Source organism: Ixodes scapularis, unplaced genomic scaffold, assembly GCF_016920785.2.
Source record: "Ixodes scapularis isolate PalLabHiFi unplaced genomic scaffold, ASM1692078v2 PGA_scaffold2__306_contigs__length_199485367, whole genome shotgun sequence".
Lineage (NCBI taxonomy): Eukaryota > Metazoa > Arthropoda > Arachnida > Ixodida > Ixodidae > Ixodes > Ixodes scapularis.
In genome coordinates, this window is record NW_024609857.1 from 57,765,280 (window position 1) to 57,791,998 (window position 26,719).

Here is a 26,719-nt window from a genome sequence, read left to right on the forward strand (position 1 = left end):
TTTCGCAATAACTATTATGAATTTCGCGATTTTAAACAGCATACCGGAGAGAGTAAAGGCCGGGGAGTCAGAAAATATAGTTAGTTGAGGTAGCTCAAAAATCGGTGGAGTATCCCTTTAAAGTACTACTTCAAGTAGGTTTAGAAAACTTTTACTTGAAGTATATTCTCTGAGTATGTACTTGTACTTTATTTAAAGTATCTTTTCTGGTACTTTCCGAGAAAAGTAGAATTTTCGACTTCAAATTACATTCCCCAAATTTTTTCGTGTGTTAAATATGTATCACGAAATGATGCTTTATCAACTCCGAAGAAATGCGGGGACGGATATTCTACTCTTACCAGAAACGTGAGCAAACGACTCATCGCTCCGTTTGTTCTGGGGGCGGCTTTTCCATAGCTTTTTAAACTCTCGCTACTTCTCGGTCAGTCAGCGCGAGAGGTTTAAAATATTAGGAGAGAAAATTAATCATAATGTAGCACCTGAGACTGTGGTGTGCAAAAATAACATTTCAAGTCGAACAAAAAGACAACAGAGGCAAGCGTCATAATGTTTTGAGGCATTCTCTTTTGTCTTTTCCTCCGACTTGAAAGTTCCTTAATTTTTTTGCACCCCAATCTCGGGTGCCAGCGTCACATTATGATTAATTATCGCCAGCTCACTTGCACACTCACTGTTTTTTTTTTTTCATTAACGAAAGGAAACTCCTATATGAGAGGATTGCTTGCAGAAGCTACGGGTCTGTCGTCATGCTCTCTCCTTGGGTGCAACAATCCAGTGCAAGTGGCACCAAATTCAGAAGGACTTCTGAATTAGGCTCCATTCCCGAAAATAACTACTCTGCGGCCACTTGACTTTATCAAATATTCGCCGCTGTTTTTGAAAATAGGTCATGCACCCCTGGGATGCATATCAGTTACAAAATTATCGTGAAAGATTGTGTTAAAATACTTGCACTTTACTCTGAAAGTACATCGTCTTTATAGTACTTTACTTGAAGTACATTGCACCCAGTGTACTTACTACTTTACTTGAAATACATTACGCCCCCTCTACTTATTTGTACTTTACTTGAAGTACTTTTTAGATGTACTTTACCCAGCACTGTCCAAAGGAACATGGGAGGCATGCCACCAGCCAATGTTTTCTTTTTGGAACACACGCCGACCACTGCCAACCGTCGGGTGGTACCAGATTTGGAAAGGTGGGGTACTTTTCTGGGCATGTTGAGAGTTCGCGCGCGTCCTGATGTGAAAACGGTGGCACGTGGCCACGTGGCACGCGTGGCACCTCGAAGATCACAACAAAACGGTCCAATAAGAAGCAAGCTGAGGAGATTTTGACAAATAAAATGTAAAAATTAACTTTCACATTAAATAGTAAAGCTATAAAACATTAATTATTTTTATTTAGTACTATATTGTACAATTTAAACAGTTTTTTTTTATTTTATTTTTTTTGTGCGGAGCTAGCATAAATGAAAGATCTCGAAATCGTGAGCGGTTAGGCTAGTTGGACGTCTTGTTATTCCATTATTTTTAGTCAGTGTCCCTCAAATTTATCCGCATCTCGTTGAAGGGTTGGCGCGCTACCTTTTAGCGTACTGCTACTACAACCCGATAACCCTACAACTATGTCGGCTCAGCCTCCCAAACCCGAAGCGGAGAATGCGGAGCCGGCTCCACCGGCTGACGCCGTCGGCGGAGGAACTAAAGGTAAGAAGTTACGATCGATCACTTATTATCGCCTATCTAGCTACACCGCCGTTGTAATATTGATGCAGTCCCTGCAAGACAAGCGATTTGTAAGAAATCGTTTTGAAGAGGTCCACTGCCGAGGGGCTCTAACACCACAAACCTTCTTTTTTTTTTTTTTTTTTTCTCCTCCCCTTTATTTATTTATTTTTTTTTTTTTCGCTTGTGCTACTACGTTTGGCCAAACTGACCGGTGCGCTTTGTACGAAACGAAGAACGACAAGTGTTTTTGTCCGTGTTAAATGTTTAATTCGTTTCTTTATCTGTAGGACGTGAATTCCCGGATTTCGCGGCTGATGATCCTGAGCCAGGAGATTGGATTGCTCCCGGAGAAGTTTTAAAGCAGGAGTGAGTGGTATTCGTTTTATAAGCATTCCAGTTTTGTCGTGTCATTCACTTCTAATTGATTGGTTTAAGGAATCTATTCGATAGATCGATTGCGAATCGGTGGAGGACAAGCATGGGGTTGAGAGCACTTGTGAACTTGAGCTGGCCGCGCGGAAAAGCACTGGCAAGTTCTTGGATGCGAAAAGAGGTAGAAGGGCGCGCTTTGCAGCAGTATTTTAAGGAACACCTAAGGTTCTATTGTAGCCACTTAACTAAGTTCAGTATGTGTTCCATAAGTAGCACGCAGGAGATCAAGTGGATGCTCCCTTCTGCCCACTTCCGGCTCATCATGTCCGCATCGACCTGTGCGATCCCAGCGCTTATGCGAGCACGAAGGTCCTGCAGGTTCCTTAAAACACTACTGCAAATCGCACCTTTCTTCCTCTTTTCGTTTCCTAATATGAGTCAAAGTTGTAAAGATCATTTTTGGAACACCCCATATGTAGTAATACAATTGTCATGAGATCGGAATGTGATAAAAAAAATTGAATTACATAAGAACGGCCTCCAGATATTGCCACTGACACTGCATGGCAAGTGGAAGTCAGCTGTTTTACCAGATAATAATATAATTGTGCCGAGTTCGGAATGTATCATTGAATTATACACAAACTCGACTCTCCTACGTCACGCCGCACGGTGGTGGCGCGTCGGTCGCACTTCCGGTTTGGGGCGGTGGGTGGAAGTTGCCGTGCGAGACATGCATTCTTGTGTTCTTTTCGGATAAACCAGACAGAAAAACCTACGTTCTGGTCAAAATGCTGCAACGGGGACTGTACCAAAAGAGTCTGGAAAAATTTGAAGATCAGTTTTCATGTGTTTCTTCCCGCTCCGTTCGTCCGAGTACGTGGATAGTAGCCGTGAAAAGGGAAAACCAGACGCTGTCGAACTACGATTGCTTGTGCGGGCAACACTTTCTGATCGGCAGATGTATTTGTTTTGTTCCAACATGAACGAGAGAAAACCGCCAAGTTGTCCGGGCCACCCGCGGGTTCAGTGCGTCTTCAAATTCACACGGCCGCATGATCGTTCAAACTTTCGTCTGCTCTTTCAAACGTGCTTTTTGTCGTCTGCTCATTCAAACAAAAGCGGCCCTGAGATCAAACTTTGACCCGGTGATTGCAATAAGAAGTAATTGCAGGCCTCAAAAGACTTATGTAGGCTCGGTGTAAAGAGTAGATACAAGATGTTGATCATTGGTACCAGTGGCCATCACCAACTTGTTACGCTTGGTCTGGTCCCGCTTCCGAATTTCAGTATCAATGTCGATCATCGCCACTACCTTCTACACTTTTGCAGCACAAGCGACGTCGCGACCGAGAGTATCTAGAAGAATCTTATCATGGTTTTGGCGTCCATTCTGCGCCGTTCACGCGAATAAATCGCCGCACGTCAAATTATTTACGCAAAGTTTAGCGGTGTAACGAGCCTTGATAATTTCGCTCAGGCGATTAAAGTGCTAAGACATTGCTATGAGGACGTAGAATAGACAATTCTAACTCGAAAAACAGTATGCAGACTCACACAGACGCCGACAACGTGACATTCCAATGGTTTGTTGACGCCGGATGCGGTGCTTCTTGCCACAAGCGTTCGAACTGTCGTCTGCTCTTTCAAACTTGTCGGCTTTTTGTCGTCAGCTCGTTCAAACGACAGCGGCCTGTAAACCAAACATTGACCCGGTAATTGCGTTAAGAACTAAGTGCAGGCCTCAAAACACTCTTGAAGGTTGGTTGGGGTAAGAAGTGTAAACAGTGGACGCAAGAAGATGTTGATCATTGTTACCAGTGGCCATCACCGATTTATAATGCCCGATTCTACTTGCGGTTTTCAGTATCGACATCCACCATCTAAGCTACGGTCCGCGCTTTTGCAGCCCGAGCGATGTCTCGACTGAAAATGGCGAGCAGAATCTCATCGTGCGAGTCAGGCTTTAGCGCCCATTCTGCGGCGTTCACGTAAAATGAATTACCGCAAGTCACATTATTCACGCAAAGTTTTGCCTCGTTAATTTTGCTGAAGCCGCTCAATTAGTCAGACATTGTTAGGAGGACGTAGAATCAACAATTCCAACGCAAAAAAAAGCACAGGGACTCCCATCGACGCCGAAAACAATGCAATTCAATGGTTTGTTTATGGGCGACGGCGGGCTTCTTGCCCACCGTCCACCGCGCATGTGCGGCGCCGGTGGCGTCCGCTAGGGGCACTCCGGTTTGTTTGTAAACATGAGTTGGTGTATATAAGAACTGAATCCAGCTGTTGCCACTGACGGCCATTTCTTCAAAATGTTCAATGTTTGTTAATTTTATCTACAAAATGAATCCGTTATTGAACATTGTTTCATACATTTTTTTTCAGACCCATCACAATAGCCTCAGATAAAACAGTGCCAAAAACAAATGCTCCGAGCAAAAGCACTGCAAAGGATTCGGTTGAGAAGGATGGAACTGACAAAGAAATGCCAGACAACACCGAGTTCATCGTGAAAGATGAAATCGTTTCTGAGGAAGGGGATGGCGCAACAAAAACTGAGGTATAGTTTCTCTTGATTGGTCCCTTCTGTTTAGTTGCATGTATTTTCTTGTGCACTCCCTGTTTGCAAATGAGCCTTGCAGTTGGCTTCATAATTTTGAATAATTAGACGGGAATGCACAAAAGGTTTGGGATATAGTTAATCACGCAATCGGCCTTCGCTCGAATCGACGTGTCCAACCCGAACTAGCCAACCACGAAATGGTAGACAATTTCAATGACTACTTTACAAACATAGGTCCTCTCCTAGCAGCACAGTTGCCACGTGTGATAGTTTCCACGAGGTTAACAGCTTCGCTTGTTAATACCTTTGTCATAGAGGAAATTGAGATGGCTGAAATTACGTCTAAGATTAGAAGTCTTCAAGTAAACAAATCGGCCGGGTTCGATACCGTTCCAGTAAAATTAATAAAAGATAATATAGATATTTGAGGCGTTCATTTTTTACACTTGTTGAGTCATTCATTGGAAAGCGCAATATACCCTGATGAGCTCAAAATAGCAAAGGTTGTGCCAATTTTTAAAGAGGGAGATACTTTCGAGAAGTCTAGTTATCGACCAATATCAGTATTGAGTGTAATTAATACAATTTTTGAAAAAATAATTTGTAAACTCGTTCAGGGAATTTATAAGTTAGTACAATATTCTCTGCCCTGGTCAGCGCGGATTTAGGCCAAACAGATCTACCTTGTCTTCTGTACTTGTGTTAACCCGGCTTCTTAATGAGGCTCTTCATGAAAATAAAATTGCTGTGGTTGTTTTTTTGTGTATAAGTAAGGCTTTTGATACAGTTAATCACACCATACTATTGAACAAGCTTCATGAGTATGGTTTTAGGGGAAAGATATTAAAGTTATTTCAAAGTTATCTTTCTAAACGAACACAGTGTGTAACGATTAATAATTTTATTTCCACACCACAAACAGTGCTTACAGGGGTACCACAAGGCTCTGTTTTGGGGCCCATTCTTTTTTCTCTCTACATCATTGATTTTCCTTGTTTTATGTCAGTCTGAAGCACTCATGTATGCTGATGATACGGCATTAGTTTTTTTCAGGGCCACAAGAAGTGAACTACAAGGTAAAATAAGTGAAGAATTAACAAGGGTCTTAACGTGGTTCACTAGTAACCAACTCACACTTAACATTAAAAAAAACTAAGTACACTCTGTTTCACTCTAGGAGAAAGCAAACAAATTCTGAAGAACTAGCTATATACTTAGATAACGTGCAGTTGCTGCATGTTTCCTGTTAAAAATATTTAGGTGTCTTGTTTGAAACCAATATGCATTGGAAGAATCAAATTAAAACCATAAGCACAAAACTTGCACACGGTTGCTACACACTACTAAAGGCTCAGGAGTTTTTTAATTCGTCTATACTGCGCATTCTATACTTTGCATTTGTACATAGTCACTTGAATTACTGTATAGAGTCTTGGGGTGGAGCATATACTACGTATTTAGAGCCACTTAGTTGATTACAGAAAAGGGCTCTGAGACTCATTAGTCCTTTCCGGACTAAATAAAAATGACGAAATTGAACTGTTCATGAATATGCTGAATCATAACTTTGACATTTTGGCATTTACGGAAACGTGGTTTACTGGGGTTGGCGATGCTGTTAGCTTCAACAATTATACCTGCGAGAGAATTTATTGTGAAAACCGGAAAGGGGGTGGGGTGTCGCTATATTTTCGTGACGGCCTTACATATGAAATTGTTTCAGAGTTCACGTGTGTCAACTATAATTATGAATCGTTAGTTGCCAAATGCCGTAAAATGGTTGTGGTTGCAATATACAGACCACCATATGGATCATTGCAAGTTTTTCTTGATTTTATTACACATTTAGTAGATTATATTACATCCAATAACTTGAAAATTGTCATAGTAGGCGACTTAAACGTAGATCTGTTGTCTGAAGACCCCTCAAAGGTTGAACTTCTTGAAATGATGCAGTCTTGCGGTTGTGAAAACTTGATTAATTTGCCTACTAGGATAACATCACATACAGAAACGTTAATTGATCTTTGTATTACCAACTGCCAAACTGACGACGCGTATGCGGGTGTATTTTCAGTTGATTTAAGTGACCATTTTCCTATATTCTGTTTTATACACTACGACTACTCAGGAAACAAGAGATCAAACCCATGTGAGAGCATAGCATACCGCGACACGGGTAACCAAAATACTAAGAAATTTTACACTCTCGTTTCAAGCGATAACTGGGACGACGTTTTATCCGAACTGGACTCTGATAAGGCATACGACAACTTTGTAGCCAAGATAAGAGGACATTATGACACAGCGTTCCCTCTAGTTCATTACAAGAAGCACTATAAATCAAAGAAACCATGGATTACCTACGAATTACACAAGAGAATAACAAAGAGAAACAAGCTCTTCGATAAGTTCATAAAAACTAAAGACATTGAAGTCCTAGCCGTGTACAGAAAAGTGCGCAATAAACTAGCTGCAGATCTAAAGAAAGCAAAAATCACGTATCACACAAATAAATTTTTATCTGTCCAAGATAGCCCTGAAAAAATATGGAGTATAGCTAAAGACCTATTATCGTCAGTTCCCAAAGTCATTCCAAACGAACTAACAATTGAAGGTAAGACCTATTCGCACGAGTCATTGGCTGAAAAGTTTAATTCCCATTTTTTGACTGCTGGCGCTAGTGCTCCTTCAGTAACTCACAGCGATCTCTATAAAACTTTTATTAATATGAATCAAACAAACTCTATTTTTATGGCACCAACCACTGACATCGAGATTAGAAACATAATTATCTCATTAAAAAACAACACCGCGTCAGGCTTTGACGACCTGACTGTAGCTCCCATCAAAGCAATAAACGACCTGGGCCCGTTTGCTCGAAGCCGGTTAACTCTAACCGCAGTTAAAAGTTAACCGACCTTCCCTACTAGGTACCTACAAGTACCTAGCCAAGTTTGAAGAGGGCTGGATGAGCGATAGCTCCGTGTTTTATTATGGGGCGGTGGCTGGTGTCACCTACTGGCTGTAGCGAATATAAGTGGCTTCTGTGGAAAGGTTCCCGAAATGGGGGGACCCAAAAAATGCGCGCTGCCTGGTTTTCGCGACACAGCGTGGCATACATTTGAGCTTAAGAAACCATTTTTATTGCTCGTGGTACAAATAATTGGCAAGGTAAAACTAAATTAACCCTTGTTTGGAAATTTTCTAAATATTTGGCTGTATGAAGTGAAGAAAAGCCTCGTTGAAATTTCCTTCCGACTTCGAAAGAGGACGACGAAGTTGAGTCCTAAAAACGATGAGAAAGAAGTGAGCAGTGAAAGGCGGGCGGTACACCGGCAGCATGGTTGGCCAGCATGTAAGAACTCATAAATTGAAAAACCTGTAGCTTGGCTCCACTGAAAATTGACCTATTAAATTACCCGAATATCGAGAAGAACGCTGGAAGTGTAATTCTATGATCCGCGCGCGCTGGCCTTCCACTTATAAAAGATTTGAAGTAAATAATCATAATAAATCGTTGACGAACGCCCGTGCACGGCAACATTTGTTTTAGGCTTTTTGCTTCAGAACAGTTATTACTGCAGACGCCAGCAGGTGCAGCGCGTGTAACTACACTCGTAGCATGCACCTCGGTGCTTTTGAAATTTAGCAAGAGGTCTATGGGAACGCTCCATGCTTCTGTGTGCTATCAATACCCGGCCGATTGAGTCAAGGCAATCCACTTTCCAAAAACGTTGCCATGCCGACAACTATCGCGTTCATTTAGGCTTAGGAATGGTCAGAGTCGAAAGTGTATCTAAAAAATGCGGCGAGGTCATTGCTCATGTTTTGCGTTTTAAGTGAAGTAATGCAGCGCGAAAACCTCCTGCACCATTCATTGCTGACTAACGCGCCCGCTACTGCAGCTACTGCGACGTATTAGTTCCAAAGCGAGCGGAGCTCACTCACCGGGGCACCGCCATGTTTCCCCGCCGTCCTTACTCTGCCGGTCACGTGACCCAAAATTCCCCGTCGTAGGGAAATCCGGTTAACCGCGGTTAGTTAACCAGCTTCGAGCAAACGGGCCCTGATATGTTATCCTTTTGCTCATATATGTAATAGAATCCTTGAAACAGGCATATTTCCTCATAAAATGAAAATAGCTAGGGTGTGTGTCATACGTAAAGGAGGTGAGCTAAGTAATCTAAATAACTATCGGCCAATTTCGATACTGCTATTATTTTCAAAAGTCGCTGAAAAAGTGATAAACTGTAGGTTTTCTAAATATATTTTTGACAAAAACATCATAACGCCTTGTCAATATGGATTCCAGAAAGGAAAATCCACAGAATCGGCTTTGTTGAACATGAAGAAATAATAAGTAATATTGAGTCTCGCCTTTACACACTCGGTATATTTTTAGATTTTCGCAAAGCGTTCAATTTTATAAAACATGACATTCTTATAGGAAAGTTACCACGGTATGGAGTAAGGGGAATCGCCCTTAACCTTATAAAAAACTATTTATTAGATAGAACTCAATTTACTGTCCTGAATGGTTTTAGATCGCAGATTTCCTGCATACAGTTAGGTGTTCCACAAGGTTCCATCCTTGGACCTTTGTTATTTCTAATATATATAAATGATATTGTTAATGTGCCGCTTACTCCCTATATTATATTGTATGCTGATGATACTAACGTGTTCTTTTCCGGAGATAATCTGCAAGAGCTTAAAAAAACTGCAAATAGCTGGCTTAATGAACTATCTGTATGGTTAGAGTCAAATCAGCTAGAATTAAACACAAAGAAAACAAAATATGTAATATTTAGATCAAAGAACAAACCGTTACAGTATAAAGCACATATCCACTTTCTAAATTCAACAATAGAGTCTCCTAGGGCACACAAATTTTTTGGAGTATGGTTTGAGGAGTTTTTAGGTTGGACTAATCATGTAAATAACTTAAGATGTAACATCTCACGTTCACTTGGATTGCTGCGCAAGCTAAGGGAATTACTACCAAACTGGCTCAAACTAAACCTGTATTACGCTCTTGTATATTCTCGGTTACAATATTGTCTTTTAGTGTGGGGCACAACAACGAAAACGAACACTGAGAAAATATTCCTTTTACAAAAGAAGGCTGTAAGAATTATTGACAATTTAGGCTACATCGAACATACAGCATCCTCATTCGAAAAATATAAGTTACTACCAATAGAACATGTCCTCTCTCATAAATTGGCAATCATAATTTTTGATCAGATCAAGCATGATGAGGCACATTTCCTCAATACTTATCTTCATAAACCTGCGGAATACGATCTTAGGAGTACCAATAGACCCTTTCCGAAATTCAGTGCCATCTGGTGGCTGAAATGGCGGTTTAACTTTTGCCATACGAATGGCGGCAGTGAACCCGTAGCCTGCAGTATTTTATCGGGCACCGTCCCTTTTGCATGTCAACGGCAGACGAGAATAAACTTTTCAATATACAGGTTTTTCTGGATCATCTCTTCCAGTGTCGATTCCCACAACGATGCAACCAGTCAGAACGAAGCGCCAACCCAGACAGACGCCTTGATAAAGTTCTATAAGTCAAGGGGTTTCGAAGTCGATTTTGTGCCACTAACAGGTTCACTGGGCTCGAATTAGAGAAATGAACACTTACGCAGCACTTGCATTCAATTCCGGTTTCGCAACGTGCTAACGTCTAGAATGTATAGGCCTCGAATCCTCAGCTTAGGAGTATCTTCATTATGTTTCTTCATTAGTAAATAGAAAGCCGCCATTGGTATGGCACATATGCCATTTTTCAGATGATGATGATAGTGATCAAAGTGGCCAGACTGAATTTCGGAAAGGGTCTATTATACAAAACCAAATGTTAGAACTAACTATGGAACTCAAAAACTAGATTACCAAATTCCTAACCTACTAAATAAACACCCAAGCATTGTGCAAATAGCACAGCAGTGTAGAACAATCCACCCGTTCAGGAAAAAAGTTAGAGCATATTTCCTTGAAGCTGATCGCCTACCTTAGACTATTTAATGTGGCTTTTATGTGTTCTTATTGCAAATATAGTGCCTTTAATATGTCCTTCTTTCATGGTGTTATGAAGTGTTGTGATGTGTTAATATCAGACGTGCGTTGGATGATTTTGTTGATAATGACGATGTTAATGTCAATGAATACAGTTTTCTCTGGTTTTTGTTTCATGATTTTTTTTTTTTATTAGTTTGTTTCTTTTTTTATTAGTTCGTTTCTTTTTTTATTATGACGCATTGCTTATGTTTATATTGATGATATTGATTGGAGTGGGTTTACTGATGCCTATGTTTATTTCAATCTTGTTGCTAAATTATTGTATGCTGTCTCTGTTGACTGCTATGGGCAGGGGAGGGGAAGGGGGGGGCTAGCGGCCTCGTCAGAGGGCTTTTTTGCCTTCTTTTGCTGCAGCCCCCCGAGACATATGTATCACACATGTATGTCTGAAATAAACTATTCTATTCTATTACTTATTCTAGATATACTGAACCAAGTGGTCCTCTATTTCAATCAGTTGGTGTGCTGCCACTGGACCTCCTATACAACTTAAAAATAGCTGAAACTGTCGTTAAAATAATAAAAACTAACGACCCACTCCCATTACATCTATTTAAAATTACCATTACGGAATACGAGGGCTGCAACAAATAACCTGTTTAATTTGCCACCTTGTAGAAATGTCTATGGAGAAAGGCTTATCGAATCCAACGGTGCCCGAGTATGGTATGATATCCCTACCGACATGAAATGTAAACCCAATATATTGCCATCCTTCAATAAGTATTTAATTAATTTGCAAGCCAATTAATAAGTTCAATATCATGTCCTGTCTATTTTTTTTTTTTTTTTTTCAGTTAGTATGTATATTGTTTTGTGTATGCTTTGATATGTACATACATTTGTTTTGTTCGCCTGCCGCATTGTAAAGGTTATTTCTAATGTTAGACCCGCGACTAGCCTCCACGGCTAATGGGTCCAAGCAATGATTGTGTATTTAAAAAGAATAACAAAGGAATAAAAAAGAAAAAAAGACAAAGAACTTCTAAGGGAACTGCTGGGCCAAGTCCACATTAACGCTTTCATTAATGTAAAAAAATTAGTTTGTTTTCTATTTAGGTTGAGTGAATGCCTTGAGTGGGAACAGTTAGCTGCGATAAAAGTTTCCACTGCATATCTGCTTGTGCGGTGGGAGCACCTTTACTAAGCTTTATGAAAGTGTAGTGAAGCCGAGGCTACAGGGCGTGCAGTGGTGAACCGCACAACCATGCCATGAACAATGCTCTCATGGCCTATGCCAAGGGTGGCCAGGCTGGCCTGGCCTAAGAGCCGCAAACAAAACCACGGAACTTTTAAGAACCGCAGGGAAGGGGGGGGGGGGGGGGGGGGGGCGGGGGCAAACTTAACTGTTGTTCATAGTCTAACTGTGCATATGAGGGCACAAGGCTGTACGACTGTACGTATGGGTGTACAAGGCTGTCAAGCTGCAAGCTGCAGTGTGCTTTATTCTGAAATACTTTCTTTTTGTTTTTTCCTTGGGAAACGCAGAAAGGGGCGAAGGGGGGGGGGGTTGGTTCCTCTTACGAGGGATCCGCGAGCCGCACTTCGACCTGCAAAGAGCCGCATGCGGCTCGCGAGCCGCGGTTTGGCCACCCCTGGCCAATGCTATAGGCTAGTGTACTTTACCACATCTGTTTTACCTGTGCAGAAAGATACAGGCCTGTTGTCACGCCGCTTTGGCGGTGCTGTTTTCGATGTGGCGCACGTGCGGACGCTTCACTTCGCGTGAATCTGGTTTCTATGCACGTAAAGTCTTTACACCGGGTGTGGGCAATCGCGGGCTTGTTTGTAAACAGTGTGTTAGTCTGCACACCAACACACGGCCCTGATGTCATGCCTCTGCAGTGGCACTGCTATTGGCAAGGTGCATTTACAAAAGCTTCATGTCACGTGAATCTGGTTTCTGTGTCTGTGCAGTGCCCACACCTCGTGCAAGAACTGCGTGTTTTCCCATACCTTGTGTGGGCTTGTTTGTAAACAACATGTTGGCCTTTACGTCATGGGGTGACACCACAATTGGCTTAAAGGGACACTGACAGGGTATTTATACTCGCCGAGGTTTCTATTTGAACATGACCTATAAGAGCCCAACTATCCAGAAGACAATTTGAGGCTCGAAATTCGTTTTCTTCCCGCCCGAAAAGAGCCAGTCGGGAGTTGGCCGGCTTCAGTCGCATTCGCTCTCTTTTCGATGGTCACGTGGCGTTCAAACTATGTTTACCAAACATATTCAAAGTCGTGGGTCATCTAAGGCACACATTCAATACTAGAAACAGAAAAGAATACAAGCCTCATTTTTGTGCCTCCAGAAAACTGCGAATACGTATGATTGAAAAAAAAAAAAATGTTTCACAAATCACGGGAAGTACATGTAGACATCATTCTTAATATGGCAACGTACTGCAGGCTAAACGACACAATGGCGGCGCACGACGGACCAATGTTGTGGCGGACGTGGGGTCACTACTTCAAAACTGTCGTTTGTTGTATCGGCCAATCAATCTTCAAGCGCAGTACGCCGAGCGGAAGGGATATAAAGCGAAATAATCGCACGTCAAATGGTGCACACAACTTCGTCATCTGCTTCACACACCGGAGAAGCAAAGAAAAAGAAATGTGACCGGGTGTAGCCACATGACTTCTGGCCATGAGCTTCCATGCTCGTGTTTCGGTTTCGAGTGGTTGACCTTTTTGGCTTTATTAAAAAATATATGTGACTCTGAAACAAAATATTGATTGGGTAGTCTCCTAACGAGCGGGCGTACAACTGCAAGCGAGACTTGGCAGCAGTGCTCCTGCAACAAAACGAAAGTTTGACCTTCTGAATGTCACCCGCTAGAATGAAGAGATTGATTCCGGTACCCAGTTTATCGTTGTGGACCTGAAGGTGCTGAACACATTTTTTGCGTCAACAAAATGTGGGCTGTGCGGATCGGCCGTTCCGACGCTGGAGAAATCCAAGAGACAGCAAGGCCTGGCTGTGAAGCTGAATTTGTGTCCTGCATACGACTTCAGTGAGGAGCATTCTTCGTCGCCCAGAACTCGAGGAGAGGCAAGGATCTCACCCTTTGAAGTCAACATAAGAGCTGTGAAAGGCATCCAGTCTATTCCAGGGATAGAACTTTTGCGCCAATTACGCCACTGTGCGCCTAATGACTATTCATGCGCCACACTGATACAAAAGTATAAGTAAGAACGAAATTGTGTCAAGGTGTGCCCAAAATGAAATATAAACGAGCCTCGACGAAAGTAGCCGTCTTGAAGTTTTTGTTGGCAGTATTGACACCGGGACTTCCGGCTCAAGGGGGACGCCAGTGGATCCAAATCCGAAGTTATCATACTGCCGCCAGCGCTAGCAAACTTGGAATAAAGGCGAGTGAGCAGTGAGGCGTATAATGGAGCAAGGTGCGAGCTGCCAGATTGTGATTGCTCTGATTGCGCTTTGAAGACGGCGGGATGAAGAAATGTAAGCATGGGCCATTCTTTTTATTATCTTTGTTATGTTTACTTCGTGCACACCAAGTAGCTAATTCACCCAATGTGCTTGCAGCTCGTCAGACTAGTTTCAATGAATTCATTTTGAAGGAACAAGAAGGCAACGGGGATGGGATTGGCGTAAGGTGCAGAAAGGGCGCCCGCGAGACGTACAGTTTTTGCTCGCTCTGCATCGTTGTGATATCCTGCACGCAACATAGTATGGCGGCGTTTAGATGCGATGCTTCATCGAAAAAACATGTGGATGCCGCTGCTAGATCATAAAGCTAGGATGGGGACCCGGAACCCCCAAAAAATGGGCCAGGGAGTGATAGACCTTTCAAGCCCAGCGTCGGTTTTGTGTGCGTCACTTGCAGACGAGGTGCGCAAAGCATTCGCAGTGGCTCTCGTGAAATCGGTCCCATACTTGTTCGACGGTACAGCAAACATATTATTTCCTTTGATGTTTGCAAACCCACAAGTGTCTAAGAAAATCACATGTGGAAGGAAAATGTTTTCGTGCATCGTGTCGGATGGCTTGGTGCCGTACCTCATGGCTAAAGTAAAGGAAGAGCTCTGTCAGCCTGGGGTCTACTTCGCAATAGAGATCGATGAAATTCCAAAGCTGGAACAGCGTGTGCAGCAACTAGACATGCTCGTTCACTAATTCGCCAGCATCCAGAACAAAGTGGTCGTTGAGCATCTGCAATCTTTCAAGTTAGGCCGTGCGACTGCAGATACCATCGTAGGGTGCATTGAAGATGCATTGGTTGACTTGCCGAAAACAACTTGGTATGCTTTTTTAGAGATTGGCTCAATATCATGAAGAGTAGAAAGAAAGCTGCAAGTGCAAGTGAGTCCTAACCTCCTTGACATAGGGGGGTGCAGTTTCCACAAGGTGCACAAGGCGTTTGCAAAAGACTTCAATGTTTTCGGAATGGACGTTGAACAACTGGTTATTGATGTCTATTAGCACTTCAAGAGCACCACCAAATCATCGGATGTGAAAGGGCACCAACATGACCTGGGTCTTCCTGAACACGTTTTTTTGTGCCACGTCAACAACCGCTGGCTGACACTTCAGGGAAGTCTTGAATGGCTGCAAGAGCAACTTCCAGCCTTGAGGCATTTTTTCAAGTCGAAGGCACATGTCAGGCCATCTGTGGGCCCCCAGCATAACTGGCTGGCATCTGCACTGAAGGCAAGCAGCTACTGGCAAAGATTGTTCCTCAAGAATGCTGCTGACCTGTGCTCTTGATTCCAAACACTATTTCAGATGGACAAGCCCCTGGTGCGCATCATCCACAACAAGCTTGTTGGCTTTAGGAAGAATTTACTGTCACGGTTCATCAGACAGAACATCCTTTCCAAGTCAGCGGAACGATTAAAGTTTCTCAACTTCGAGTCATCCAAAATATGGAAGGATGTCCCAGAAATCGGGCATGACACAGAAGAGATGAAGACATAAGAACCAGATGAAGAAAGAGCATTCCGCACTAACGTATGGGCGTTTTACTTGGTCTGTGCACAATCGCTTTTGGAGCAGCTGCCCTTGGACAACAGGCTCTTTTTTCACCTCTAATTCCTGGAAGCTTGCCAAACAGCTGACACGAATGAAGTAGTTCGTTCACTGAACTATGTTGCTGGTGCTGTACCACAAATTGTCCAACCTGAGCAGGTCTCCAGCCTTCTAGATGAGTAGTGCAGCTGGAAATGTGAAGATGTTTCTAAAAATGACAAAGAAGGCATTGATCAGTACTGGGCCAAGGTTTTCAACCTAAAAAGTTCCTTGACACAAGATCAAAGGCACCTTCTCCTGTTTCGTGATTAGAGCATTGCTGTCAGTTGCACATGGCAGTGCAGCATGGTGAAAGAGGATTTAACAAAAACAGGCTCCAATTGCAAGGACGAGCCAACCTGGGTATCGCAAGTATTTCCGGTATGCGCCATGTCTAGAGCTACCGAAACAATTTGACAGTGTTGTCACGAAAGTACCTTTGACAGCACACTTGCTGCAAGTTGTGAAGAGGTCTCATAAAGTTTACACAGAAAGGCTGGAGATCGAAAAGCACGATGATGAGAGGCAGGAGAGAAGGAATAGGGAAGCGAGGGCAGTGAGTACAAAAAGAGCTCGTCTTCGGGAAGAAGAGCGACAACTTGAACAGTGCATCATCTATTTGCGCACTATGCTTGAGCATGTGCAGTCATTGAGTGAGCCGGGTCTGAATAAAAAAGATAGAGAAGGTTGAGTCTGGACAAGTGCTGTTAACGGAGGCTAGTGTGAAATTGGGTCAGAATCTAAAAAAAAAATGAAGTGTATCCGTGAGCATTTGATGAAGAAGTCCCAATAGATTTATATGTGCAAGGACATTCATTATCTTATTCTAGTTACTGATAAAAAAAGTGCTTTTTTGTACCTGCATTTTACCTGCACCTGTATATTTACCACATCTTGCACCTGTTTATTTACCTCTTTGCAAGTTGGTTCCATCACATGTCACACCCATCTGCAGTTTTGCTTCATATGTTTTCTGTAATTTTCATGACATTTTATCAAAAATATTTGCAAATAAAAAGTTTATTGAAACTTAAGTTTACGTGGAGTTATCTGCATGCCATATTTTCCTTAGGTTTGAAAACCAGGTGACATTTAGACACTATTGTAACATTCTTAAAACTCGTATACTGCCCCCATCTTGCTCCAAGACCTCGTTCTTGCTCAGCCTGCTCCAAACTGCAGTTTTTTCTGCTCCCAAGCTTCTTTGCCCAGTTCCATCCCTGCTTTTGGCAAGGAGTCAACCGCCCTCTCTGACTTCTGTGCAGCCTTGAACCTCTCACATAGAGGCCTACATTGCAAGACCTTTCAATCCCATCAGCCAACTGTGATGCAAACCTGCAAAAGTGCATGGTTTGCAGAGCACAAGCAAGAGTGCAAGAAGAACATTTACTGTAAATCTGGGCAAACGGAGGTGGAGGCGGCACTGAAAATGCTTAGGAGGTCCTTCGAAAACTTGGCCTATGCTCAGCAGTCCTCTCTGACAGAGACAGCAGGACATATCATGCTTTGACAGAGGATGCAGTGTACAGATTTGTGGAGATTGAGAATGGCTGCCTAAATCACATCCACAAGCTCATGGGATCGGCTTTGCGCACATCTGTCGACAAGAAGAGGTCCAAGGCGAAGTACTGGGGGGGCAAGGGAAGGCTGACTCAAGACAGGATCAAGAGGACAACCAATTACCATGGTTACGCCCTGCGGAGCCACAGCCACGACGTTTCAGCGGTGCAGAGGGCAGTGCAAGCCACCCTTTGACGCGTCTTCCACAGATGAGCGTCCTGATCACAGCTTTTGTCCTGAGGTTTGCAAACTCTTGGTCCTTCTACAACAGAACTCTGGCCAACAGTGAGCAGCCATGTGGCCACAAGAATGCCCTCCCAGACTTAGTTCTAGAAGCACTGAAAGCACTGTTTGCCAAACTCGGCGACAAAGACTTGCTAGAACGCTGCAGCGACGGTAAAACGCAGAACCTCAGTGAAAGTCTGCACACTGCCATCTGGATACAAACTTCAAAAAGCACCCACGCATCACTGTTTAGTGTAAAGAGGGCTGTTGCCGAAGCTGTGAGCGTCTTCAGCCAGGATTAAACGAAGAGTAACGAGAGTTTGGTGGCAAGCCTGGGCTACACTAGAGTTCCTGTATATAGCTACCCACGGTAGCAGAGTTGCGCATTCAGCCTCAGTGGGTGGCCGTAGTGCTGGCTTTCCTGCACGCCCTGGATGCTTTGCTTGTCACATGACTAAATTCGGCCAATAGCGGTGCAGCGTGCGCCGCCGCGCATGGGAAACAGAAAAGGAGGAGGAGGGGGCGAAAGCAGGGGAACATACGCCGGGGCGCGTGCGATGTTGGCGAAGCGACCGTTGAGGTGGCTTTCTTGCACGGCGCAGGATGCTTTGCTCCTCACGTAATCGATCTCAGCGAATGGTGGCGTGGCGAATACAGATGCGCAGCTTTGCTCCCCCTTTGGGCAAGCATATCGAGGAACTCTAGGCTACACCACTGGCAGCGCTTTCATCAGGAGAAGCATCCAAAGGAATGATAGACTACACAAGGCCGACAAGGTGTTCTTTGGCAGCAGCAACATGAAGAATCAGCTCTCCACAAGGCACAGGGAAGACACAGCGCAGGACTACAGCCTTGGGCTTTGAAGGCCAGCAGGCGTTTTTGACGCCACACCCGAAAAAAGCCCTTCTTAGGGCTAAAAATGTTTATTTATCGGGATGCTTTTTTGGGCGCGTGTCTCCTCCATTGTCCACAGTTCAAGCGAGACAGATTCTGTCTGTCGGAAGTTGAAACATTGACTTATTTACATTCAAATGTTAAAGTTGATTTCCTCGGCTTCTTTTTTTTCAACATATGCTCCAGCCTTGCGTTTTTTGTTTTTATAAACTTTTACTTAGCCACTTTTTATGAACTTGGTATTTTCTTTAAGAATAACTTGACTGCAAGCTAAAGCTATTTTTATGGTTATTTCTATTATGATAACACTAATATCCCACAACTGGGCATTGTTATAGCTTTTATTTGACGCCCTCCAATTGGTCTAGAGTTTTTTTGCAGATTATTTGGTTTTAAAGAATCAAAAATAGGTTTAACTCGCATGACATATCTTTTGGAACCGAGTGACCCCAATTTAAAAAATATATTTTAATAGGAAAGTGTTTTAAAACCCTGTAAGAAATGAACTAATTTCTCTTTTAATTATGTTTATTGTTTCATGGAAAACATATACGAAATCTGATTACATTTCTGAAATCAGCATAACAAATCACATACCAATGCCAAACATACAAAAAGTAAGACAACAAAATTTTAAAAAAGGTTTAAGAAGTCATTTTTTTCTTTTTAAAGGGTGCGACTAGGGCACTCATGATTATGTTAATATAATCAGGGTAGTAGAACTTGTGGTTTCTGCTGTCCTTCACACTTACCATTTGTCTTTTTTCTTTTTTCTTCCTATTGAAGAAGTCATCATACTTCTGTGAGACTTGCCAAGAAACTTCGCCTGGGACTGAGGAAGAGCACCTCGAGGGTCGAAGGCACCTGAAAACTCAGGAACGACTTGAGAAATATGGCAGCCTTGAGAAAATAGGTAAACTTCCCAAATACCATTCATTATTGCCACTTTTTTTTGGTTGCTATGCTCGGTGTTAACTATTTCGTGCTCTTTTATTGAGGCTAGCGTAGCTTGCAAAGTGCTCCAATGCCGTCAAAGCAATTTGCACGAGAGTGTGCGAATGAGCCGCAACGAGCACCAGCACGAAGCCCCAGCATTGTGGAAGCTACGCTAGCATTGACACCATAGCACAGAATAGTTGGCGCCAAATATAGAACCATATACATGGAGAGAGAAAAAAAAAAAGCTAAATGCTTTTGCTATTCATAATTAATTTTAAAGTTCAGTATGTGTACACAGATATGACAGGTTGTTGGGAATTAAAGATTAAGAAAACTAGTTCCGAAAAAGGTGCAAGCATTATGAGTGAGGAAGTGCCGGGTTTGGTGACTATTGGGGAGGAGGACAGACCGTGACGACCGCAAGCGGTTAACTTTACAACTACATGGATGGGGACAATAAATACAATGACTCAGTGCTCGGCCGACATAACCGAACGCGGCGTCAGCGTTCGGCTGGAGTTCGTGTTCTCCGGTGAGGGGGAGAAGGGGCTCTTTTGTTTCCACTACGGCCTGCATGAACAATGCAGCATGCATGGTCCCAGCTCAGCACAAAAGCCGAAGTGGGTCAAGCTCGCATTCTCTGAGGATAGATCCGGCACTTAACGTCGCTTCGTCGATTGTTAGTATTTTTTTACATTAAACTGTGCCCCGCGCTCTATTGTAGAAGATGACATGGACATGCCCATAAGGCCTGTTGGCGTGCGCACAGGCCTTGTGTTGAGTAAACACCGAGCGTGGGGAAAACAAACGGGTCAGAGCGCTCCCTATAGTTCGATCTCCTGCCCAATACTCAGTTTCATCTTTCGTCCAACCGCAGTGACGTTAGTAGCCATCTCGGCCAATCCAGCGCCGTGAACGTAGCACGTGATACGCTCTGCCAAGAAGCCTCCGATGTCACAAACACTCGCAAAGCCTTAGATTGGCTCTGACTGCTCGTAGCATTCGCTGCGGTCGGTCGTAGGGTGAAACAGAGCATGGGAACCCACGAGTTATTGTTGTATCTGAATCACCTTAGACACCCACAATTAAGTGTACAACTTCTTTGTTTGTTTATTTATTTCTCTTTTTATCAGTACCGAAACATGTTCCAGTGCTGGTACCTGTACCAGCACATGTTTCATGGGGGTTGGGCAACCCCATGTCCTGTTTCCTTAAAAAAAAAAAAAAAAAAAGCTATAGACTTTTGCAAAAAATTGCCTGCTGCGTGCTGCCATGTTTGTCTGCTGGGCTTTGGAATGCCTTCTGAGCGTGCACTGTTGCTGTGCTGTGCCGTATATCAGACACTGCAGACTGGTCCATAGCTCAGTGACTCAGCATTTTTTTGCCCCCCCCCCCCCCCTTTTCCTCCTTTTCTTTTTTTTAAGTAAAAAACGCATTGCAAAATTTTTAATTTCGGAGAATCGGGACCATATTTTTGGCGAAAAATGAACTGATGAACACCCGCCCGGCAAAAAATAAACTCTGAAAACACGGAACCCTACTTAAAAGCTAAAGTAAGGTAAAGCTAGCAGGATGAGTTTTGGGCTGGCAAGGCATTGGCCGGTGGGGGTGTGAAAAACTGGGAGTACAGTGGTAACACTGCCAACGAGCAAAGCGCCTCTGCTGCGTTTTGTGTGTGCCGTTGGGTGCGATTGCTTGACCACCGAGACTGGGTGCTTGTAGTTGCAAGTTTGTAATCGCACTCTGCCAGGGTTCGCTATTTGCCAGGCCTCGCTACTTGCCAGACCTCGCTACTTGCCAGACCTCGCTATCTGCCAGGCCTCACTGTCTACTAGGCCTCGCTATTTGCCAGGGGAAGGGACTATAACCTCTATCCTGATGCCTGGAAGGACAATTTAACTCCGGGTGATTATAACCTACCCCATTTAACTCCGGGTGATTTTAACCTACCCGGAGTTAGATGGGATGACTTAGAACCAGGACCAACTGAAACCAACAATGGCGAACTTTTATTGGACATAGCTTTTTGTAACGATCTCGTGCAGGTGGTTCAAGAACCTACTAGAATAACTGGGTCATCTAGTTCTATACTTGACTTAATTTTTGTCTCTGAACAATTAACAAATAATGAAGTAAGCGTTGAAGACGGACTGTCAGATCACAAGATGGTATTGCTATCCTGCAAAGTCGCAACAACGTGCAGAACCGCAAAGTGCTTAACCACGCAAGTGTGTAACTTTAACAGAGCCGATGACGTCAGTATTCTCGACCATTTAGAATTACAACTTTCTTCTCTAGAGGGTGTGGAAGACTTAAATGAACTATGGAATCAATTTAAAAGCGTAGTTTTCTTCTGTCTGGATAGATTCGTTCGAAAAAGGGTTAAGCGCGTGGCAAGACAAAACCCGTTGGTTACCCGAGAAATAATTCAACTCAAACGTAAGATAGCCCGCAGCCGCAAGAAAAAAACTCGCAATACCACACTTATTCAAGAACTATCGCATACCCTGAAATGTAAACTAAAGGACGCAAAGGAAAAGTATTTTTCAGAATCCATGCTTCAATTCATGAGGACATCACCACAAAAATTTTGGCGTCATCTCGCGCTGTCACGGGTGGGTGTGGAATATGTCACCGATAATGACCGTATCATTACTGATCCCGCCAGAATGGCAAATGTGTTTAATAATTTTTTTCAATCTGTTTTTGTAGATAGTGAAAACACACATAAAAGCGTTGAAGAGATAAGAAGCGCGCGGCTCTCGGCTATGCCAGATCTGATTATCTCTGAGCAGGGTATTTTTGCTTTACTACTAGAGATCGACATAAAAAAATCACCGAGACCAGACGAAATTCCCAACGCATTCTTAAAGCGTTACGCGGAGTGGGTGTCCAAGTACCTATTTGTTATTTTCAGTAAAAGTTTAGAGCACCATCAAGTACCTTCGGACTGGCTGACAGCGAGAGTCGTGCTAGTGCACAAATCGGGAGATAAGCATTCAGTTAAAAATTATAGGCCAATATCGCTGACGTGTGCTTGTTGTAAGATACTTGAGCACATTGTGTCTAAGGAGCTGTATAGGTTTCTTGAAGATTCAAACATATTTTTTTCTAACCAACATGGGTTTCGAAAGTCACTCTCGACTGTAACACAGCTTGCTGAAACTGTACACAACTTTGCCAAAGGTGTTAATAATAGAGGGCAAATTGATGCGATATGTTTCGGTCCATCAAAGGCCTTTGATCGGGTGCCTCATTTTGAACTTATTCATAAATTACAAAACCTGGGGGTAAATGAAAACATTGTTTTGTGGATTAAAGCCTACCTCACAAATCGAATACAGTATGTGCAAGTAAACAAAAAGAATTCAGCTATTGTAAGTGTACCCTCCGGCGTTCCCCAGGGGTCTGTATTGGGGCCCGTATTATTTTTGTGTTATATAAACAACATTACGGAAAAAGTAGGGCCTAATGTTACTGTTCGGTTTTTCGCAGATGACTGCTTGTTGTATACAAATGTTTCTTGTCACCGTGATCAGGTACAGTTAAATTACTCTTTACAGCAAGTACAAGAATGGTGTAAGGAATGGAGAATGAAAATTAATCGTGACAATACAGTCTTTTCTGTGATAACTAACAAAAAGAATAACGTTCTTCCATTTGTGTACAAATTTGATAACCAACCTTTGACTAAAGTTTCTCAATTTAAATATCTGGGCGTTACAATATCGTCTGATCTAAGCTGGAACGCACATATTGACAACATCTGCTCCGCAGCCAAAAAAAAGCTCTGGTTCCTTAAGCGCAACCTTAAGTACGCTCCACCTGAAACAAAATTAACTGCATACAAAACGTTAATACGGCCAACTTTAGAATACGCTTCTGTTATCTGGGATCTTTTTAGAAGTTACCAAATAAGAAAATTAGAAAGGGTGCAAAGAATGTCTGCTAGGTTTGTACTGTCGAAGTATCGAAGAACCGAATCACTAAATGAAATGCCTAAACAGTTAAGTCTTCCCCTCCTTTCTGATCGCCGGAAAATAGTTTGTTTAAAATTCCTATTCCTGTTGAGAAATCAAATGTTTAACCTTAATACAAGTAACTATATAACGCCCCATGTATCTAGGCATCTAAGAAGTACTCATCCATGTCAAATAAATTTAGAGAAACCAAATAATGATACCTATAAGTATTCTTTCTTTCCAAGAACTATATCGGAGTGGAATAACCTCCCCGAAGAAATAGTATTAAGTGATACCCTAGCTTCTTTTGAAACATGCATTTCTAAATTGTATAATCAATACTAACAAACCTTTCCCTTTGGCACTGGATAATTTAGATTATATGTTTTTGATACTTAAATGGATTGGGACTTCCGTGACTCCATTTATTATCTGCTCATGTGTTCTTGTTTTTGTTTTTTTTATCAGCCTTTGTTCGATGTTGTTTTTGCGCGCTCAGCGGCGTACGCTCTTGTAAGTTTTAGCACTGAGAAGATATTATACGTAAAAATGTTTTTGTTGTGTATTCAGTGTGATTTACCAAAATAGTGTACTCTTGTCTTTCGTGAGTTGTAGTGTTCAAAAATGTGCCTTCATATGTACTACTTAGTGTTCTATTTTGTGTATCTGTTACACTCCTGTAACAGCCCCTACGGGCTAACAGTATAAATAAATAAAAAAAACTGACAAAGATGAACTTGTGTTGCAAGGCGCTCGAGGCCGGGGAAACAAGTCACAGCATCCGTTGCCCAAATTTTTGGCGTTCTTTGGCATCAGGATCTTGATTCTGTGTTGGATGTAATGATGGTTCAATTCATGCATGCAGCGGAGGTCTTCAAGACGTCCTACTGCTTCATCTGCGGAGCCAAGTCCAACAGCCTGGAGCAGTTTGAGATCCACGTGAAGGGGAACAAGCACAAGACCCGCTGCAAGACCTTCGACCTGGACCCCAGTCTGACCAACTTCCCGCCGGGCATGAAGATTCCCCCGGGGGTCAAGCCGCCCCCCGGGTACGCTTCTCCTGGCACCAAGGAGCCCCAGCATCCAGCTCCAAAGGGTCCCCCTGCCCCGAAACCTTCAGCTGCTGCGGCTCCTGCCGCCAAGAAGAACGCCTCTCAGGCCCCCGGCACCAAAGATCCTGGAGATGGTGAGAGCCTTGGTTACCTCTGTTGTAAATTATCACTGAGGTAACAAAGGAAGCTTAAAGGGATACTACAACGAAATTTTGGCGCTTATTTTATGGTTTATATATGTTCAAAGGAGCAGTATCACATCGAACACACCAATATCTTGTTAGAAAGGTCAACGAAAAGGAATTTTAAAACAAATTAAAATTAAACGATTACCAAACAGCACCTGGTGGATGTCGCTAACGCCTCGTTTGTAATGCCCGTCTAGAAACCTTGAGAGGTAGTGACGGTGACTGTCTCACCTCCGGCCTTGACGAGAAAAGAGGGGAAGGAGGAACTCCCCTTTTCCCGAGAATTCCTTTTGTGTGACCCAGAAGTCGCTATTGTTCTTTTACAAGATTATAGAAGATTAACCCGTCACTCAAAATTCGTACAAAAGTAGCCGCTTTGATGGCTGGAACGACTAGGCCATTCTCTCGACGTCTCACTCGCCGTAGCTTTGCTCGTCCTGAGACGAACTACGTCATGATTACGTTGGATGTCACGTGCTCTCCGCTGGTTGTTCTTTGAGCGCTTGCCAGAGTGGGCCATTTATAACGAAAAATGAAGCCACCAGGCTCAAAATACAAACAAGTGATTGTCATTTATGCATATTGTGGATCATATTCGACCTATTTTTGAACACGACGGGTATATTTCAAATTTCGTTGAAGTGTCCCTCTAAAGGTCTTAAGGCCCATTCACATAGGAGCATTTGCTCATGTTTTTTTACGTCAAGTGATGAGTTACTAGGATATTCATACTTCGAATGTTGCATGCAAAGCTACTTCTTTAATTGGTCATCACGCTTCTTACGAAGAATGAATGTCCCAGTGACCCTCTACGCTAGCAGACCTAAGCTCTTGTAACATAATGCAATGTAAACCAACTGTGTTGTGTGAATGATCCTTTACTCAAAATAGCTTCCATAACAATGTAACATAAGCAAACGGTACCATTCAAACGGGCCCTTAGAGCGAGCAGAAATGATAAGATAAGTACACTCGGGTAGTAGCTCGTGTCCAACTACTGTGGTAATGAGAACAGCCGAACTCTAACAATGCCTAGAGCGCAGCACACGTTTCTTACTTGGCCGATTCCAGCGCTGGGCTATGGTTAACATTGGCGGCATTGGATAGGCACCACGCCACGTGGTTGCTTGTTCTGGCTCCGAGTTGACGGGACGAACATTGCTCACATTTCTCCAATTTTTTTTGGCAACTACCATTGCCTAGAAAGATAATCTAAGCCAAGTTTATTTGGTTATTAACGTTAGGGAGTGATTTTAAGTAGTATTTAGCGAAAGTATCACAATCGTTTTATGGCTCCTTAAAATAGTTTTGCATAATAATCTTATTGATTAAACACATGGTTTCAGACAAGGTGGAAAATAAATATTGAGATGATTTAACTTATGATTTTCAGTCAATGCAAAGCACAGGCAAAGTTGGCTCACAGTGGGACTGCCATGCTTGCACGGAAGCTAGCCCTCTCACTTGGCCACAATCAAAAACAGAATGGGGTCGGTTCTCAAACTGCCTTTCAGGTACCGGCGTACGTGCTGAAAGGCCAGTGTGCGACGTCTGCAGCATAACCCTGAGCTCTCCACAGCAGCTCCTTCAGGTGATTACCCACACTCTTACTTTCTGAAAAAGTTTTACGACGATAGCCGTTATAGGAATTTCTAGCAGCATTCGTGGCGTCGGCTTTGTGTCAGGTGAAGAACTCTGTTTCACATGCACCGCTCCGTGACGTCAAGCAAAGCGCATGCACTTGGCATTGGGCAAAGCGCATGCAGTTGGCTCTTGCTGGTGCTGTTGTCTTCCACAGTTGGCAGGGGATGCTGCCGCCCATTCCTCGATTTGCGTATACTTTCAGAACCCACCACTGGCGGTACCTGTCTCAATTTAGCCTTAGGCAGGAGCATTAACTCGTGTGGAGTGTGTTTCCTTTCCCACATACTTCAGTGACTGCAAGGCTGTGTTGTCTGTGAGCAAGTGATTAAGAATGGATGTGCATAAAAGTGAGCACTACTACTGGTAGTGATAGCTATTGCTCTAGCTTCTTTGCACACTGGGGCGAAAACCTGCAGATTTTTTGTTCTTTCATCATTTGGGGGTTTGGGTTTC

General features: G+C 43.0%; 1 protein-coding gene across 1 annotated transcript in view; it reads left to right on the top strand.

Annotated features, from left to right (window-relative positions):
• The first annotated feature begins 1,437 nt into the window (after positions 1-1,437).
• LOC8025091 (trithorax group protein osa) overlaps positions 1,438-26,719 on the top strand; it is a 47,643-nt gene continuing 22,361 nt past the window's right edge. Inside the window, exons 1-6 of the mRNA XM_029987459.4 lie at positions 1,438-1,715; positions 2,024-2,102; positions 4,500-4,674; positions 19,268-19,394; positions 24,248-24,568; positions 26,137-26,213. Of these exons, the coding sequence (XP_029843319.3) occupies positions 1,634-1,715; positions 2,024-2,102; positions 4,500-4,674; positions 19,268-19,394; positions 24,248-24,568; positions 26,137-26,213 (861 nt within the window). The 5' untranslated portion in view covers positions 1,438-1,633. The remainder of the gene's footprint in view (positions 1,716-2,023; positions 2,103-4,499; positions 4,675-19,267; positions 19,395-24,247; positions 24,569-26,136; positions 26,214-26,719) is intronic.